The 17,348-nt window shown below is 31.2% G+C and overlaps 1 protein-coding gene across 2 annotated transcripts in view; it reads right to left on the reverse strand.

Annotated features, from left to right (window-relative positions):
* The window catches only part of Kif20b (kinesin family member 20B), a 60,106-nt gene that overhangs the window by 16,484 nt on the left and 26,274 nt on the right, over positions 1–17,348 (reverse strand). For both annotated transcript variants that reach the window (XM_040272746.2, XM_013362139.4), the window contains exons 19-25: positions 13,825–15,058; positions 13,362–13,500; positions 12,346–12,465; positions 10,700–10,760; positions 3,352–3,477; positions 1,862–1,989; positions 400–555 (exon numbers count right to left, since the gene is read on the reverse strand). In XM_040272746.2, the coding sequence (XP_040128680.2) occupies positions 400–555; positions 1,862–1,989; positions 3,352–3,477; positions 10,700–10,760; positions 12,346–12,465; positions 13,362–13,500; positions 13,825–15,058 (1,964 nt within the window). The remainder of the gene's footprint in view (positions 1–399; positions 556–1,861; positions 1,990–3,351; positions 3,478–10,699; positions 10,761–12,345; positions 12,466–13,361; positions 13,501–13,824; positions 15,059–17,348) is intronic.

A 17,348-nucleotide genomic window follows, 5' to 3' on the forward strand; every position in this document is an offset into this window, starting at 1 on the left:
GAACAGTTAGAACAAGAACGTAAGTGAAGCCAGTCATGGTGGTACAGGCCTTTGATCCCAACAACTCAGGAGGATGAGGCAGGAGAATCCTTAGTTTGAGACCAGCTTGGGAAACTTAGTGAGACACTATCAGAATAAAAAATAAAATGGCCTGGGGATGTATCTCAGTGGTAGAGAACCTCTGGGTTCAACAATTAGTATCAAAGAAGGTTTGGGAGAGGAACATAAGTTAATGTCAAGATAAACAGAAAAGTTATCTTATAAAATCAAAATCTTCCTTAAGAAAAAATAAAAAATAAGTCAACCATAGAGATTCTAGCAAAAAATCCCAGGAATAAATATAACAAACCATATAAAAGAAAGCTGACGAAATGCACCAAAAACATAATTGTTACCAACCACTTCCTTTTGTTGCTTTAAATAACGCTCCCTATCTTCAGCATATTTTTTCATGTCTTTGTTTCGTAGACTCTCAGCTTCTTTGACTTGAGTGATAAGCATCATTTTTTCTTCTAACCATTTCTTTCTATCATCTTTATATTTCTGCTCAGATTTCTGTAAATATATATAGTACAAGTTATTATCACATGCTTGAGTTGTCAGTAATACTATCTGGTTTTATAACATTTTCATGCAACCCATCACTTTGTAACCTTTTTAAAAATTATAAAACAATTATTTTTATTTAATGACAAGATCAGAATTATTGTAGATTATAAAAAGAAATATTAGATGATGTATTTTCCTTTATAAAATTTATTTTGCTATAAACTGCACTTATAGATTTTATCAGTGAGCTTAATACGAAATCATTTAAATTTCTGAAAGTTACAATTACTCAAGTCATCCTAAAATTCAAGGGGGGCTTTTTGTAGTGGTCACCTCTAATTGTACAGTTCTGAATATAAAATATTATTGGTATAGGAGCCAAATAAAGAATATCTTGTATAACAGGACTTTCATTAAAGGAACATTCAGAATAGCTGGACAGAGATTACAGATCAGTAATTCTCAAATTGGTTTCAACAGATCATCTAGGTTCTCAGGCATCTAATATTTTACATTCAAACTCTAAGTAAACTCCATTTGAAAAAAAAAAAAAAAATTCATCACTTTAAAAGTACCTAAAACCATATAGTAGACAAACTATGACAGTCCATTCCAAGATTAGAAAGTTTATAAACTAAGACATGGGCTTACATCTCAGAATTATGCAAAATACACCAACACTTTTCACTATAAATATGCAAAATACACCAACACTTTTCACTATAAATATCTTAATATGGTAGATGTAGTATTTTTCATAATAGCATATACAATTCATTAACTCCCATGGGAAAAAAATTGTTCCCTCATGTTGTTTTCTACATACAGCATGTTAAAGCTAAAAAAGAAAAACATACATAAATACTATTTTGTATATCCACTATTTAGTATGGTTTCATATGTATGCCAGTGTTCAGATATACAACTCTATTCTGGTTTAATAATTACACTTTGAAAAGATTAGTTGTAATCAAAATAATTCTGCTGATTCTTCTCCATAGCAGTATTTGCTGCATAAGAAACTTAAGAAGTAGAAAAATAGAAACAAAAATAGTAGAAATGATGACTTAAAAATTAAATGCATAAAATATAAAATTGAGGATCTAATAACTGCATTTTAATTAATGCACTTCTATCTTAGAATGTTTCTCCCCCATGTTATTTTAACATGCACTGAAAATTTTATTTACACACACACACATTAATATTTCCCCAATATTATTTCACACATATCAAGATTAATTATAAAATATAAAACACTGAATACTTCTCTTATTGGAAATATTAATGAAGAGACAGATAGAAATCATACCTGTAATTCATCTTGAAGATTACTGAGCTTTTTATTAAGTATATCTGGATCATTCTCAAATTCTTTATTTGACTTTTTATTACTTTTGGTTTCCAGGTCTTTGCACTTTTCCTTCCATTTTTCCAATTCTGATTTGAAGACACAAAATTATTTTAAAAACATAAAAAAGATATACCATGTAGAGATAATATGTGGCATGGGATACAGATAAAAAACAGCAGAGTCCAAAAATATACACCAAGATGAAACTGAGACTATTTTTAATGGTTTTACTAGTACATTATATTATACATAACAGTTGGCTTCATTGTGACATTCAAACATGAACATAATATAATTTGATCAATCTCATTTGCCAGTAAAACTGAGACTATTTCTAACAGTTGAACTTGTTTTTAATATCTTTTTTTAAGTATTTTTAAAATTTTCAATGGATCTTTATTTTATTTATTTATATGTGGTGTTGAGTATCAAACCGAGTGCCTCACACATGGTAGGCAAGCGCTCTACCACTGAGCCAATAACCTCACCCTCTCTAACAGTTGAACTTTTAAGAGTTCTTTCTGACTTCTTAGTGAAAAGAAACTGCAGGAACTTCTCAGAAATTAAATGACTGATGTTCAGTATATACAATATAAATTCACTTTACTATTAATTATGTTTTAAGTAGTTCTCAAAAAAAAAGGCCAGGACTCTGAAAGTGGCTAAGAAACTATGAAGTAGAATGTAATTATCATCATCATCATCATCATCATCATCATCATCATCATCATCATCACTTCATCCACAAATACACTGTTTTAGGGTTTACAAAGTGCTCTTACATTGATCATCTCCTTTAATCATAATAAGTATATATGGTATATATGATCATCAGGAACGTTTTACAGAGGATGACAATTAGATTCAATCAGCATAAGTATCTTGCCAAGGTCATACATAAAATGGCATAGGTTATTTCCTCATTCTAAATTTCTTGAAGGCTAAGTGGAAGAACATATGTTCAGCATGCCCAAAGGCCTGGATTTGATCTCTAGCACCACAAAATACATAAAAACAAAATAAATAAATTGCTTGCCTTTTCTGCAAGAATCATACACAGTTCAATTATTAATAAGTATTATATTTTTGTACATACTTATCTTATGTTGAAAGCAATAATACTCTTGAGTATTTATGAGATGTATAAGATAATGCTAAAAGCTTGATAAATGTGAAATTCAGTTGAAAGCCTAGTCTTATTTTTAACACGTAGGGACAACGCAAGTTACTTGCAACTTAAAACTCCTAAGTTATTACAGACTGTCATTATTCCTTCTTTACTGTATACAATTTTACTTAAAGTGGTTTTCATCACAGTAGAAATGACAAGCAGTAGGGCATTCAAAGAACACACCATTTCCCATTATAAATTATTATAAATTCCATATTACTTTAAAATGGGAAGAAATCTAAAAAAATTAAGAAACTCAAAGACTGTTTTGATTTACCTGTGGCCAGCCATTCAACTTCCTTTAATTTAGCTTCGAGCACTTGATCTTGTTCTACTTGAGTCTGTTCTTGTTCTTCTAGTGTCATTCTCATGTCTTTAATCATTTTCTCTTTAACATTTAAATCTACATATTTAAGAAAAATATTTTACAAATTAACATTTTCTAAAATTAAAATACTTTTATCAACTATAATAAATAAAAGTTCCATATACTCAGAAGCTTTATCTTGTTCACAGCAATATCCTCTGCCTAGAATACTAGAGGCAATACATCTGATTTACAGACCAAAATGATTGCAAAATAGATGAATGGAAAAGAAATCTTTTCAGATAAAATTAGCAATTGCCAATAAAAAAAGTTACTATTACTAAACACAAATCATAAGAATCTAGAAGAAAATTTATTTGGCAAGACACTTATTTTTAGCCTTAATATTCTCAAGCCAAAACTAAAATCTTTACCTTCTAAAATTAAAAAAGACTCAAACCCAATTTGACCTTTTTTTAAAAATATCTTATCTCAAGTAGTTACTTTTTCTAGAAAACTATTCAAAATCAAATATTTATGTCTAGTATTTTTAAAACCAATTTCTCAGGAATGAAAGTGCTACTAGCCTTGCCAAAATTGTTTCTGGTCCTTGAAAAACTATTACAGTAATGACTTATAAAGAATTCTATTTTAAGTCACTGGCTTGAAGTGGTGCATGCCTGTAATCCCAGCATCTTGTGAGGCTGAGGCAAGAGGATTGCAAATTTAGAGCCAGTCTCAGCAATTTAGCAAGGCCCCACATGAAAATAAAAAGGGCGGGGGATATGGCTTAGTAGTTAAGTGCCCTGGGTTCAATCCCTGGTACTGGGGGAGAAAAAATTTCTATGTTAACACTGTCTGCAAGAAACAGAAAAAGAGGAAAGATCAGTTTGTTGCCTCTGATGATGGCACAGCGCAGGACTCATTTCAAAGAACTAGTGCTGATGTCAGAGGTGATAAGCTAGAAATGTACAATTCAACCTGAGGCTGCTTTAAATTATATAAACCCAAGGAACACCTCCCTCAAAGTGTACATAAAACAAACTTAAAACAATATGAAATATATGAAGTTGGAGCTGGGGCTCATTAGTAGAGTGCTCGCCTAGCACATGTTGAGAGGCACTGGGTTCGATCCTCAGCACCACATATAAATAAATGAATGAATGAATGAATGAATGAATGAATGAATGGATAAATAAATAAATAAATAAATAAGCAAATAAATGAACAAATAAATAAACAAATAAATAAATAAACGTGCTGTGTCTTAAAAAATAAAGGAATATGGTTTAAAGAGGTGATAGAAAAAGGAATAAAATAGATCTGTGTGGGATTATATGAATAAAGGTCCCCCCCCCCCAAAAAAAAACCTGCATTCTTGGTGTCTTTTGCTTGAGATAAAAAATTTCCAAAGGAAATATGATCTTTCATTTCCTTTCTTTCTCACAGGTATAAAGGCAAGTTGGAAAACAAAACAGGGCAAGTTGGAGAACAAAACAAATTAGTCTGGAGAGAATAGAAAGATTATATAGTATTAGGCTAGAAAAAGGTATGATGGAATGTTAGGCTAGAGGGTGAAAGTTTATTGTGTGGGCAATATAAACTGAATGAAAGCATTTAATAGAAACATGACACATGAAAGAAGAATTTTAGAAAAATTAAACCTAGCTGTATGGTTATATGAGAAAGTATATTTGATATAAGACCTGCAATGGGATAGGACAAAACTGAGAAACCACTGGGAGAAAGTAACAGAATTTAGATACTGTTATCTGAGTGTAAGGGTAAACAATAAGATTATTTAAATGAGTGGGCAAAACAATTTTCTGCGAAAATTCAAAGAATAACCACTTTAAAGACTGTCCCAACTATTTACCTCTACCACATATCATGAATATAGTCATAGCCAATATAAAGAAAAATGTGTGTTCCTATGTTCCAATAAAACTTTATGTTCAAAATTAAGTAGAAAAGATTTGATTAGAGAACTACCATATACTAATTCCCTAATCCAAGCAATGGAAACAGAAGAGATCAGTAGTAGCAACTGATATTCAGAAGGTTAAGATACTACATGCAGAATTCAACTTTTGGATTCTAAAACCAGACTAAGCACAAGAAAAGAAAGCTATCAGCCAAAATCCCTTATGAATACTGATGATGAAAAATTTTTCAACAGAATAATAGCAAACTGAATCTAGCAAGATATAAAACCATTCTATACCATAATCTCATAGGATTCAAGTTTAGCTCAATATATAAAACTAATCAATACAATGCAATGTATTGGTACAGAACAAAACTACAGCAATCATCTAAACAAACATAAAAAAATCTGACAAAATCTAACAATCTTTCATGATAAAAACATTCAACAAAGTAAGAATAGAAGGAATTCTCTCAACCTGATAAAAGAAATCTATAAAAACTCATACCTAACATTATAAAAATAAGAATGTAAACTCTCCCCTAATATCAGGAAGAGGACAAGCATGTCTGTTCTTACCACCTCTTGTCAACAGTGTTCTACAGAGTTTAGCCAGAGAAAGCATGCAAGAAAAAGACATAAGGCAAATAGATTAGAAATTAAGAAATAAAACTATTTCTATTTGTAGAAGACATGACCTACAGATAGAAAACCCAAAGAAACACATACAAATAACCCGAATATACATACATTTTGTTAGCATCCACAAACCAGGTCAGCAGTCACATAATATAAGACTGATATAATTAAATACATTTTATGCACTAGCAGTGAATAATCCCAAACTGGTATTAACAATTCCATTTTTTTTTAAAAAATGAGAATGTAGGTAAAGTTTTTTTAAAAACCCATTCTCAAGAGACAGATGTTCAAAATTTATATACTGAAAACTAAAGACCATCATCAAAAGAAATTATAACTTAAATGAAAAGACATCCCTTATGAATGATTAATATGGTTAAATACTAATCTCACCAATTAGAGCTACAGACAGCATAATCCCCACTAAAATTCTAGATGGTTTTTTATGATAAATTGACAGGCAGACCTACAATTCATGTGGAAATGCAATACACCCCAAATCAACAAAGACATCTTTAAAAGGTGGGAGAATTCAGACTTCCCAATTTCAAAATTTACTACAAAATCACTATAACGATAAGGTAAAACACAAGCATAAGGACAGACATACAGATCAATGGAATAGTAATGAAAGCCTGGAAAGTGCCAGGTACGGTGGTGCACGCCTTTAATCCCTGCAGCTCGGGAAGCTGAGGCAGGAGGATTGCAAGTTCAAAGCCAGCCTCAGCAAAAGCAAGGCAACAGTGAGACCCAGTCTCTAAATAAAATACAGAGTAGGGCTGGGGATGTGGCTCAGAAGGCCTGGAAATAAACATTTATAAACAACTTATTTTCCACAAAGTAGTAGAGATAATGTAACCAGGGAAATTACAGTTTTTTCAATAAATGAGGCTGGAACAACTAACTATCCATATACAAAATAATGAGGTTGGAAACCTACCTCACATAATATACAACATTATACTCAAATACATTAACTCAAAATGGGCCAAAGACTTAAATATAACAGTTAAAACTATAAAAGAATATTTTTTCTATAAAAGTATTCTTTCTATAAAAGAGTACACAGAAGACTGGTTTTTTAGACATGACACCATTTTGACTGCATAAGTAACTAAAAGAATGTAGATAAATTGGACTTCATCAAAATTTTGGAAAATGTTTGTGCACTGAAGAACACTATCAAAAAAGGGGAGCAGGTGGAACTCAATGATAAAGCATTTGCTTAGCATTTATAAGAACCTGGGTTGATTCCCTTTCCAACCCCAAAAGAGTCACTCCAGAACAGGAGAAACATTAGCATATCATTTATCTGATAAAAGTCTAGTATTCAAAATACACAAAGCATTCTTACAACTCCATAACAAATGCACAAATAATCAATTTTTTTGTTGTTGTTACCAGGGATAGAACTCGGGCTCTTGACCTCTGAGCCACACCCCCCAGGCCTATTTTGTATTTTATTTAGAGACAGGGTTTCACTGAGTTGCTTAGAGCCTTGCTTTTGCTGAGGCTGGCTTTGAACTGGCTATCCTTTTGCCTCAGCCTCCCGAGCTGCTGAGATTACAGGTGTGCACCACAATGCCCAGCCAAAAAACCCTATTTAAAAATGTGAATTATTCCAAAAATATAAAATGCAAATTAAAACCATAATGACATACCACTTTATATCTACTAAAACATCAGGCTAAAAAACATCCCCAAAATTCATGTTCACAATTATGAATAGATGAATATGATTTTATCTGGAAATAGGAGTTTTGCAGATACAATCAAATAAAGAATGAGCGTATGGTAGATTTGGATGGGCCCTAAATCCAACACAAATGGTGTGCTCATAAGATGAAAATTTGGAATAGAACCAATGGAGAGAAGACACAGATCAGATATATACAGAGGGAAGATACCATGTGAAGACAAGAGGCAGAGATTGGAATCATGCTGCTGCAAGTCAAAGAATACCCAGAATTGCCACCATCTATCAAAAGCTAGAAAGGACAAGAAAGGAGCCCTTCCTAGATTCTTCAGACAGAACATAGTCCTATTAATATATGTACTTCTGGTCTGTTACTGAGAAAAAACAAATTTCTATTTTAAGCCATCCAGTTTGTGGTACTTTGTTAGAGAAGCTTATGAAACTAATATAATTGGCAATAATATTTCTAAAATAAAAAGTACTAGTGATAATAACTGGAACCCTCACCTTTTGCTGGTAGAAATGTAAAATGATGCAGCTTGTTGAAAAAAAGCAATTTGGTGGGCTGGGGTTGTAGCTCAGTGGTAGAGCACTTATCTAGCACATGTCAGTACTGGGTTTGATCCTCAGCACCACAATAAAAATAAATAATTTAAAGGTAATGTGTCTGTCTACAACTAGGGAAAAAAAAAAGCAGTTTGGCAATTCCTCAAAGTTATCACGTGACCCAGCAGTTACCCTCAGTAGGCATACAACATCCCAAAGAGAACTGAAAACATGCACATAAACTTGCACGTAGTTTTACTCTAAAACTTGTACATAGAAACAATCTAAATGTCCATGAACTGATGCATAAGTAAAATGTGGCATATCCATAAAATGAAATATTTATTCATCCATAAAAAGGGATGACACATAACATGGATGAAAATTAAAAACATTATGCTAAATTAAAGAAGTCAAACACAAAAAGATATATATTATATGAATCCCCTTAACATACAATCTCTACAATAGGCAAATCCAAAAAAAATGAAAAGTAGATTTGTAACTGACAGGGGTTGGAAGGAAGGTATCAAGGAAGAATGATTAGTGATAGATATAGAGTTTGTGTTTAGAATAACAAAATGTTCTGGAATTAGTGGTACTAGCTGAACAACCTTGTAAATACACTATGGTCCATTAAACTTTTTAAAGAGTATATAATTTTAAAGAGTAAATTTATGACATATGTACTATATCTTAACTTAAAAAAAATAATTTAAGAAGATAGCAAAATGAAAGGCATTCAGTATTTAAATAGAAATTTAGAAGTTAGGGAAAGCCTTATGATCTAAAGATGCCATTTTTGTTTCATTCTTTGTAGAATAATGTCTCCTATATAACCAAAGTCCTAGGAGTAAATCAAGCAAGAAAATAAAGGGAAGAAAGAAGATGATATGGGCTCGGGATGCAGCTCAGTTTTAGGGCATTAGCCTAACATATGTGATATCCTGGCTAGATGTACAGCACCACAAAAAAAATAAAAAATAAATTTAAAAAAAGATAATGCATTTATCAGGAAAGTTGCCAGAGTAGTGTGACTCATTCTGAAAGAAAGGTAGGTATCTTTCAAAGAATAGATCACAAAAGGTAAAGCTAGAGACTTTCAAAAGAGGGGGAGCTACATAGTACCTTTATATTATACTCATATACCATAAATGCTTATTAAAAGTGAAAATGAGGAAATGGAAGGTGGAAAAATAACATCAAAATAAAATAAGAAGCCAAGTAGGGATTGAAAAAAGCTAACAGATTTGAAAGTATGAAGGTTATAAGTGACTTGGAAGCAAGCTACAAGAACTTGGAAAATATGAGCAGTCATATAGTAGTCACAGTGGGCTTATGAAACATTTCTCAGTATTTGGCAGAAATGAAAAATTTAAATACAATAAAAATTATAGGCACCCTGGTCCAAGGAACATTTTCAGAATAGCTAAAATCTATCTACAATTGCTAACAATGACAAGGAGCTAAAATAAAGGAGAATCCTAAAATATGGAAATATATTGCACGTGGTGGCACATGCCTACAATCTGAGCAACTTGGGAGGCTAACAAGGCCAGCCTTGGCAACTTAGCATGACTCTCAGCAACTTCAGGAAACCCTGTGTTAAAATAAAAATTAAAAGGAATGGTGATGTAGTTCAGTGGTATATTGAGTACCCCCAGGTTCAATCCACAGTATTCCCTACCCCCCCGCCAAAAACACAATTTTACAGAAATAGGGTATATTTAGGGACAAAGATACAGGAAAGAAGAAAACAGAACTGTGTGCAGAGACATATTTTCACAACCATATTTACCACATCAATGGATATCTCCTCTAAATAAATAATAATCTGGTTGTACTCCTTCTATTTTGTTGACCAAGTATAAACAGCATGGATTAATGATAAGTGTCTTGAGGCGAGTGAAGCCAATCTACCTTTAAATTCCAGTTCTATCACTCATACAACTAAGAAGTTAAGGAATGAGTGATGCAGCAAAGAGAAATCTGTGTAATTTTAATATCAGAAATGTTTATAAAATTTATTTCAAAACAAAGCAATACAATTGAAGAAAGAAAGTATAATTCAGCAACTATGATTTGAATCTTAATGGTATCATTTTTAAAAACTCTTTAAAATTATAAATTTTAATTTTAAAGGTTATTTTATCTGATGTATATTCTCACAATTTTGTCTATAGACTATTACAATCATTGTAAACTATGTAACTTTAACTGACTTTATTTTTCACAAAACACCAGTCATTACCAAGAAACTAATGTTGCATTGACTGAATATTGCTTATTGTTTTAGTCTTCAATTCTTCTGAGAATAAACTTAATTTTTTTTTTTTTTCTGGCAATCGAAACCAGGGCCTCACATATGCTAAGCCTGGGCTCTACCCATTGAGCTACATCCTCAGTCCACTAAAAGAATAAACTTCAAAGGAAAATCTTAGTCATTGCTATTGTAACTATCTATTTTGCAGTTATTTTAGTATTGGAAATAGAAATTTATTCCTGACCTTTGCACATTCTCTCATATTGTTGTAGAGCTTCTTCCACCTTTTGATTATTTAACTGCTCCTACAAAATGAAATATAAAATAAACATAACTTCAATCCTTAACAATATTTAATAGTGGATCTTAAAAACAGGGATCAAAATTAAGTCTAAAATCAGTCTCCTGTACAGTTAAATGCCAATCTCAAAAAAAAAAAAAGTAGAGTGAAAAGGATAATTGGAAAACACACAAAAACACTATATACTTTTAATTTATGACCCAGTCAACTTGTTCAATATTATAGGTAAATGTTTTCTCACATATTATAAAAATGCAGAAATGAGCAAATAGAAAGCCACTATGTACTTAATAAAAGAAGCAAGAAAACCATTATAAATAAAGTTCACCAGCAGTAAACTCAAAATGAAGGAAAGAGCCTAGGTGCAATATCTAGGTACAAGATTTGGAAACAGTAATAGGAGTCTTAGGAAGCAAGATTAAATTATGAAAACTGGAATCCTATAATTCTAATCTGTCAGGTAATCCAAACTTCATTCCAGTCTCATCTAATTTTATCACTGTGTCCTAACTTTATAAAGTCTTGGGCAGAATCATAAAATCTGCAAATCTTAGTCCTATTATAAAAGAATAAATAGCTATATTAAGATTATATTAAGAATTAAAAACATGTTCATACCTGACTATTCATTAGCATGCTTCATTTAAAAGCAAAAATGAAAGGAATCAGCAAATCTCTGTTTTTTTAATTGTTGCCTATCTTAATTGATACCAAGCAAAATAGAACCATTTACAATAAAGGAATTTTGCTTTTCAAGTGTCTTTTTGAAAAAATTTGTTATAATACTTCTGTTTTATTTTTAATTATTTTTAGATTTACAAAAAATTTCAGGTAGCAGGGAAATGTGTTGTATGACCTTAACTCAGCTTCTCCCAATGTTACAACACCTGATACATTTATCAAAAATCAAGAAATTAACATTGGTATAATATTATTAATTATACTACAACCTTCACCACAATTCACCAATTTTTCACTGGTATCTTTTTTTCTATTCTAGGATTCACTCAAGATATAATACTGCATTCAGTCATCATATCTCCTTGATCTCCTTCAATCTATGATAGTTCCTCAGTCTTTCCTTTTTTTAAATGACCTTGATACTTTATAATAGGTAAATTATATAGGACATCCTTGACTCGGGTATATAAGACGTTTTCTCTTGAATAAATAGACAGAGGTTATCATTTTGGGGGAAGAATGCCACGGAAGGGATATGCACTCTCATCACAGCGATATCAGGAAGTACATGCATCAATATGACTTACTACTAATGGTTGTTACACTTGAATATTTGGTTTAAGGTGGTATCTTGCTAGGTTTCTCCACTATAAAGTTGCTACTTTTTCTTTTCCATATCATATTTGTTAGAAGCAAGTCACTATTGACTTATTTAAGTAAAACAAAAAATTATTTTTTAATTTTAGAAAAGAACACTTGCCTAGCATGTGCAAAGAACTGAGTCTAATCATCAGAATAAAAAAAAAAACCAAGACAGAATTTGTTATTAAAACTGAACTTACATAGTTAATTAGACAATAAAATATACCAACAGAAAGCATTTAATTTATTAAAAATAAAAATGTTACCTGAAGTTGTTGAATGGTTCGCTGTTTCAGATCTATTTGCTGAGAACACTGGTTTTTCTTTTTCTCCAGTTCATTAATTTTACTCCTCAGTAATTTTTCCTCATCACGCATTATAGACACCTACAAAGTAATGTTTATAAAACATACTAAATACTTTTTCAACTGTTGCTTTTTGTTAAATTCACAGCCACTTGTTCAAAATTCATGTCCTCTAAAAATGCATTAGAAAAGTATATAGATAATATTAAAATAATGTATACTATTATTTTTTTTTAAGGTACCAAGGATTGAACTCAGGGGCACTTAACCACCAAGTCACATCCTCAGCCTTTTTTGTATTTTATTTAAAGGCAGGGTCTCACTGAGTAAGAGCCTCACTAAGTTGTTGAAGCTGGCTTAGAAATCATGATCCTCCTGCCTCAGCCTCTTGAGCCACTGGGATTACTGGCATGTACCACCATACCAGCAAAATAATGTATACTATTAGGTGGAAAAAGCATCAGTATGTTTCTATTTTTTAAGGAGAAGGTAAAAATGACAGAGGGAGGAAGGGAGAAGCACAGATAAAGAGATAATTAGCAACACTTGCAGGGAAACAAGTGCTGGGAGAAGTGGGAAGGATTTTCTTCTCACTAAATATATTTTTATACATTTTTAATTTAGAATAATAAAATTTTAATAAAAAACTTGTTATTATAAAAGCTGCACTACATACTTTGCTAAATAATATCATCTGCAAAGAAAAGCTACTTCTTAATTTTTGGAGGAACTCAATTTTAACAGTCCTTAAAAGGAAAAAAATACTCTAATCCTACATAAGGCACATAGTTTTCTTAATTTTGGCCTTTTCTAGTTTGTTTAAATTGGTTACATTTTCTTTTGTGAAATAACTGTTATCATTTAAAGAAAAATTAAAATTAAAAAGTGTTCTGTTAAATCCTAAAATTAGTGTCTACACTTTCTAGGTAAGGGAAATGATCTTAATCATTAGCCACACAACTTTTCAAATAACCTACCTCCTTCTGTACTTGCTCAATCTGCTTTTTGGCATCAGTAAGTTTCTCTTTCAGCTCAGCATGATCTTCTTCCTTCCTCTGAAGATCTGCTTTGAGATTCTGGGTAAGAGCAGAGCTTGCACAGAGCTCCTCTTTCAATCTAAAAAACACAAATCACTTTTCTATAGTTACACACCATTAACCACCTAGGATCATCATGTGAACTGGTAATAATCTTTACAAAATTACTTATCTTCACAAATTTGGAATATACAAATTATGAATCAGAGGATTTATTTTTAAGTAATTAGTATTTTTTAAGTAGGCCAATGTTTACAGATAACTTTTGCTTCTAAAGGTTTATAGGAACAGAGTTCAAGTCCTTCATTCATCATATACACCATATTTGACTAGATGAAATTATGCCCATTTAATAGAAAAATGCTTTGCAAAATTTTCAACAGTTTAAATAAGATTTACTTACTTTTCTGCTTCTTGACTGATGGTTTCTTTTTCTTCTTCCTTTAATTGAAGTGAATGCTTCATATCTTGCAAATTACTTGTTAATTGGGTAATTTCTTCTTTCAACTTGACTTCCTTTGCACTTAAATCTTGGGTGTTTTTGATAGAATCTTGAAGATTTGCTTGAAATTCCTTTAGATTTCTTTCTAGCTTTGAGATGATAGATTCTTTTTCTAAAATGTCTTGCTGGAACTTTGCTGAATGCCTACAATCATCTTTCTGAGTCTCTACAATTGTTTCAAGTTCTTTTATTTTGGCTTCATAACAAGCAACATCTTGTGTAAGTTCTGAAAGTGCTCTCTTTCCTTCAACTACAAGCTGTACCTGAACATCAAGACTAACACTTTTTTCTTGCAGTTCTTCTTCCAGCTGCTTTATAAGATTTTCTTTTTCTTTTAGTAGATCACCTTGATTCTTCTCCTTCCTCTCTTTCATTTTCAGTTCATTGTTTTCATCCTTATAGCCTTTTATTTCTGCCTGTAATTCTTTAATTTGTTGTTCCAATTCCTGAATCTGATGGCTTTTTTTGGATGAAGCCTTCACTATCTCCTTACATTCTTCCCAAATAGCTTCAATACTGGAATGGAATGAGCTTTCCCTATTGAGTTCCTGAATAGGACATTCTTTAACCTGTTTATCTACACAAAACTCATTATTTAAAAGGTGTAACTCTGTGTTTGGTAAATTATGTTCCTGAGAACCATTTGAAAGATCCCTGAGATTGAGTAAATCTATGTTTGAGATCTGGGAAATGGAATCAAGTGAACGTAGTTTATCTATTTTTGTTTGCATTAATTTTATTTGTGAAACATTGTTTGTGATGTTCCTTGTTGCAATTTCTATCTCCTTTGATAATTTCATGATCTTTTCCTCTAGTTCTTGATTTATATCTTTCTGCATTTGTAATTCAGCAATTGCTTTTTCATAATTTGACTGAATTTGTTGAACTTCTACACTTAAACTCTTTTTTTCAGAAAAAGAAAGTTCTTGCTGCAAACTAACAATCTGTTTATTTAATTCTGCTTTTTCCTCCTTTTCATTTTTAAGTTCATTCTGAATAGTAAATAAAAGGGTTTTCAGCTCTTCATTATTTTCTTGTAACACTCTAATAACTTTTCCATCTTCTGAAATGGTCTGTTGCATTTCTTCACTTTTCTTTTGGTCTTCAGTGATAATTGAAGCAATAAGCATAGGTCCTTTAAAAATAAAAATATTATTAATCCTGAAAACTTTAATAAAACTAAAATATTACTATATAAGCCAATAATCAAATATGAAACTAATGAAAGTTAACTTTTAATGAAAAACCAAAATAAGCTATTTTAAAAAAAGAAAAAAATTATATACTATAAACCCATTTATATAAAAATTACACAAGTTAATGCAGAGTTAGCAAAAGAGGGATAGCAAACTGATGATAGCTACTTGAGTAGTATTATCATTATATAAGACAGAAGAGGGGATCATAATGAGACAACCTAGGCAGACATCTTCATCCAAGAACTTTAAAGTTATAAAGTACAATTATATCATGGAATCTATAATATTAGTGATTTACAAATTAAGTACCTTTAATTTTCATAACTAAATCAGTGGAGAAACAGCTGAAATTCTCAGAAGTCATTTAACATAGGCTTATCGTTCACTAGCTCATCCATAAAACGCTTAATCCTATTTCCATTTCCTCAAATATAAAATGAAAATATTATCTACCTATCCACCTATCCCAGAGTTGTTATAGAGAACAAGAAAACAAATGAGATATAGATAGTTATAGATATTTGGATATAGTTAGCTATTAACAGAACCTGAAAATCTGTACAAAAGGATTTGGCTAATTAAAAATGAGAAGTTTTTCAGGCTCATGATCCTCATTTCCAGAATAAGGATATCTCTGTTTGCTCTACTTACTCTAAAAATAGTGCTAAGAGTTTTAAATGAATTAATATACAATGTATGTTAAACCTTTTTGTAAATGTTATATAAATACAACAAGTTCAAAATTTATAGTTGGCATAGGTTAAACTTTTCCCATAGTAAATGTGCTACTAGCTGAAGTTTACTTCATTACAATCATTTTGACAAATAAACCTACCTCACAAAACTGCCCAATTATATTTTTTTTAATTTTTCTCATAGATTCTATGATTGAAAGATAATACTCAATCCTATTATATAAATTTTAGACATAAAAGTTTATATCTATATATTTTAATGCTTCCATACTATTTCTGTTGTAATAATAAGAGTCAGATGGATGAGTGTTTCACATCCAAGGAATTTTATTTCAAAACAGACAAGAATTTAACTCTTCCTTTTTATTTTTTTCACTTGATGGTTTGATGTTTACATGTAAACTTTCTTTACAACATTGCTCTGTCATTCAACTTTGTATTGTACTTTTGATCTTCATTCACACCTTCATTAACCATTTACCTGTGGAATTCACCTATATTTTTATATGATATCCTCACTAAGTAACTAGGAGTCAAATTCCTCATGCATAAAGGTCCCAGATATAACCATAAGCACAAGAGGTGCTTATCCATAAGGGCAAAGGCATATAAAGGAGACAGGGCTTGAAATTCTCCTTGTTAACAAACTTTTTACTTTCACTTGGTAGCTGCCCATTGAATTAAAAGAGGGTATTTTCATTTACTTTCTTTATACTGAAAATATACCCATTATTCGACGCATCTCAGCTCCTTAGACTTTACTGAAACATGTTTGTCTCTCTTAGTTACTAGACTCCAAAATTCCCTGATGGCACACGATCTGTGTCTGATTTATCCTAAATAATAAATCTAAATATTTTTGAACTTTAACTACAACATGTATATTCTTTTCTATCTCTAAGACACATCACTCTGCCAAAATAATCTTTATAAATGTTTGGGTATATCCTTATAAATATGTACATATCTTTACAAACATGTTTATAAATATGTTTACAAATAAATACATGTTCACAACAAGTAACCTATTCTGGTTCTAGATATACACAAAAATTCATAAATCTGCCATACCCCCAGTTATATTAATTTACATTCTTGTTTTCAAATTTAGGGTCCTCAAATGCTAAATGTTTTTTTCTGATATAAGGAGGCTGATTCATTGTGGGGTAGGGATGGGGAGCATAAGGAGAAATAGATGAACTCTAGACAGGGCAGAGGGGTGGGAGGGGAAGTGAGAGGGCATGGGGTTAGAAATGATAGTGGAATGTGATGGGCATCATTATTTAAAGTACATGTAAGAAGACATGAATTGGTGAGAATATACTTTGTAAACAACCAAAGATAAGAAAAATTGTGCTCTATATGTGTAATATGAATTGTAATGCACTCCATTGTCATATATAAATTTTAAAAATTAATAAAAAAATTAGGGTCCTCTCTTTAAACATTTATATATAATAATGATTTTTAGTTTGAGAAGAATTACACAGGGTGCTTATTAAATGCAGATTCCTGGGACCACATCCCAAAG

The sequence above is a fragment of the Ictidomys tridecemlineatus genome, chromosome 1 (genome assembly GCF_052094955.1).
Source record: "Ictidomys tridecemlineatus isolate mIctTri1 chromosome 1, mIctTri1.hap1, whole genome shotgun sequence".
Lineage (NCBI taxonomy): Eukaryota > Metazoa > Chordata > Mammalia > Rodentia > Sciuridae > Ictidomys > Ictidomys tridecemlineatus.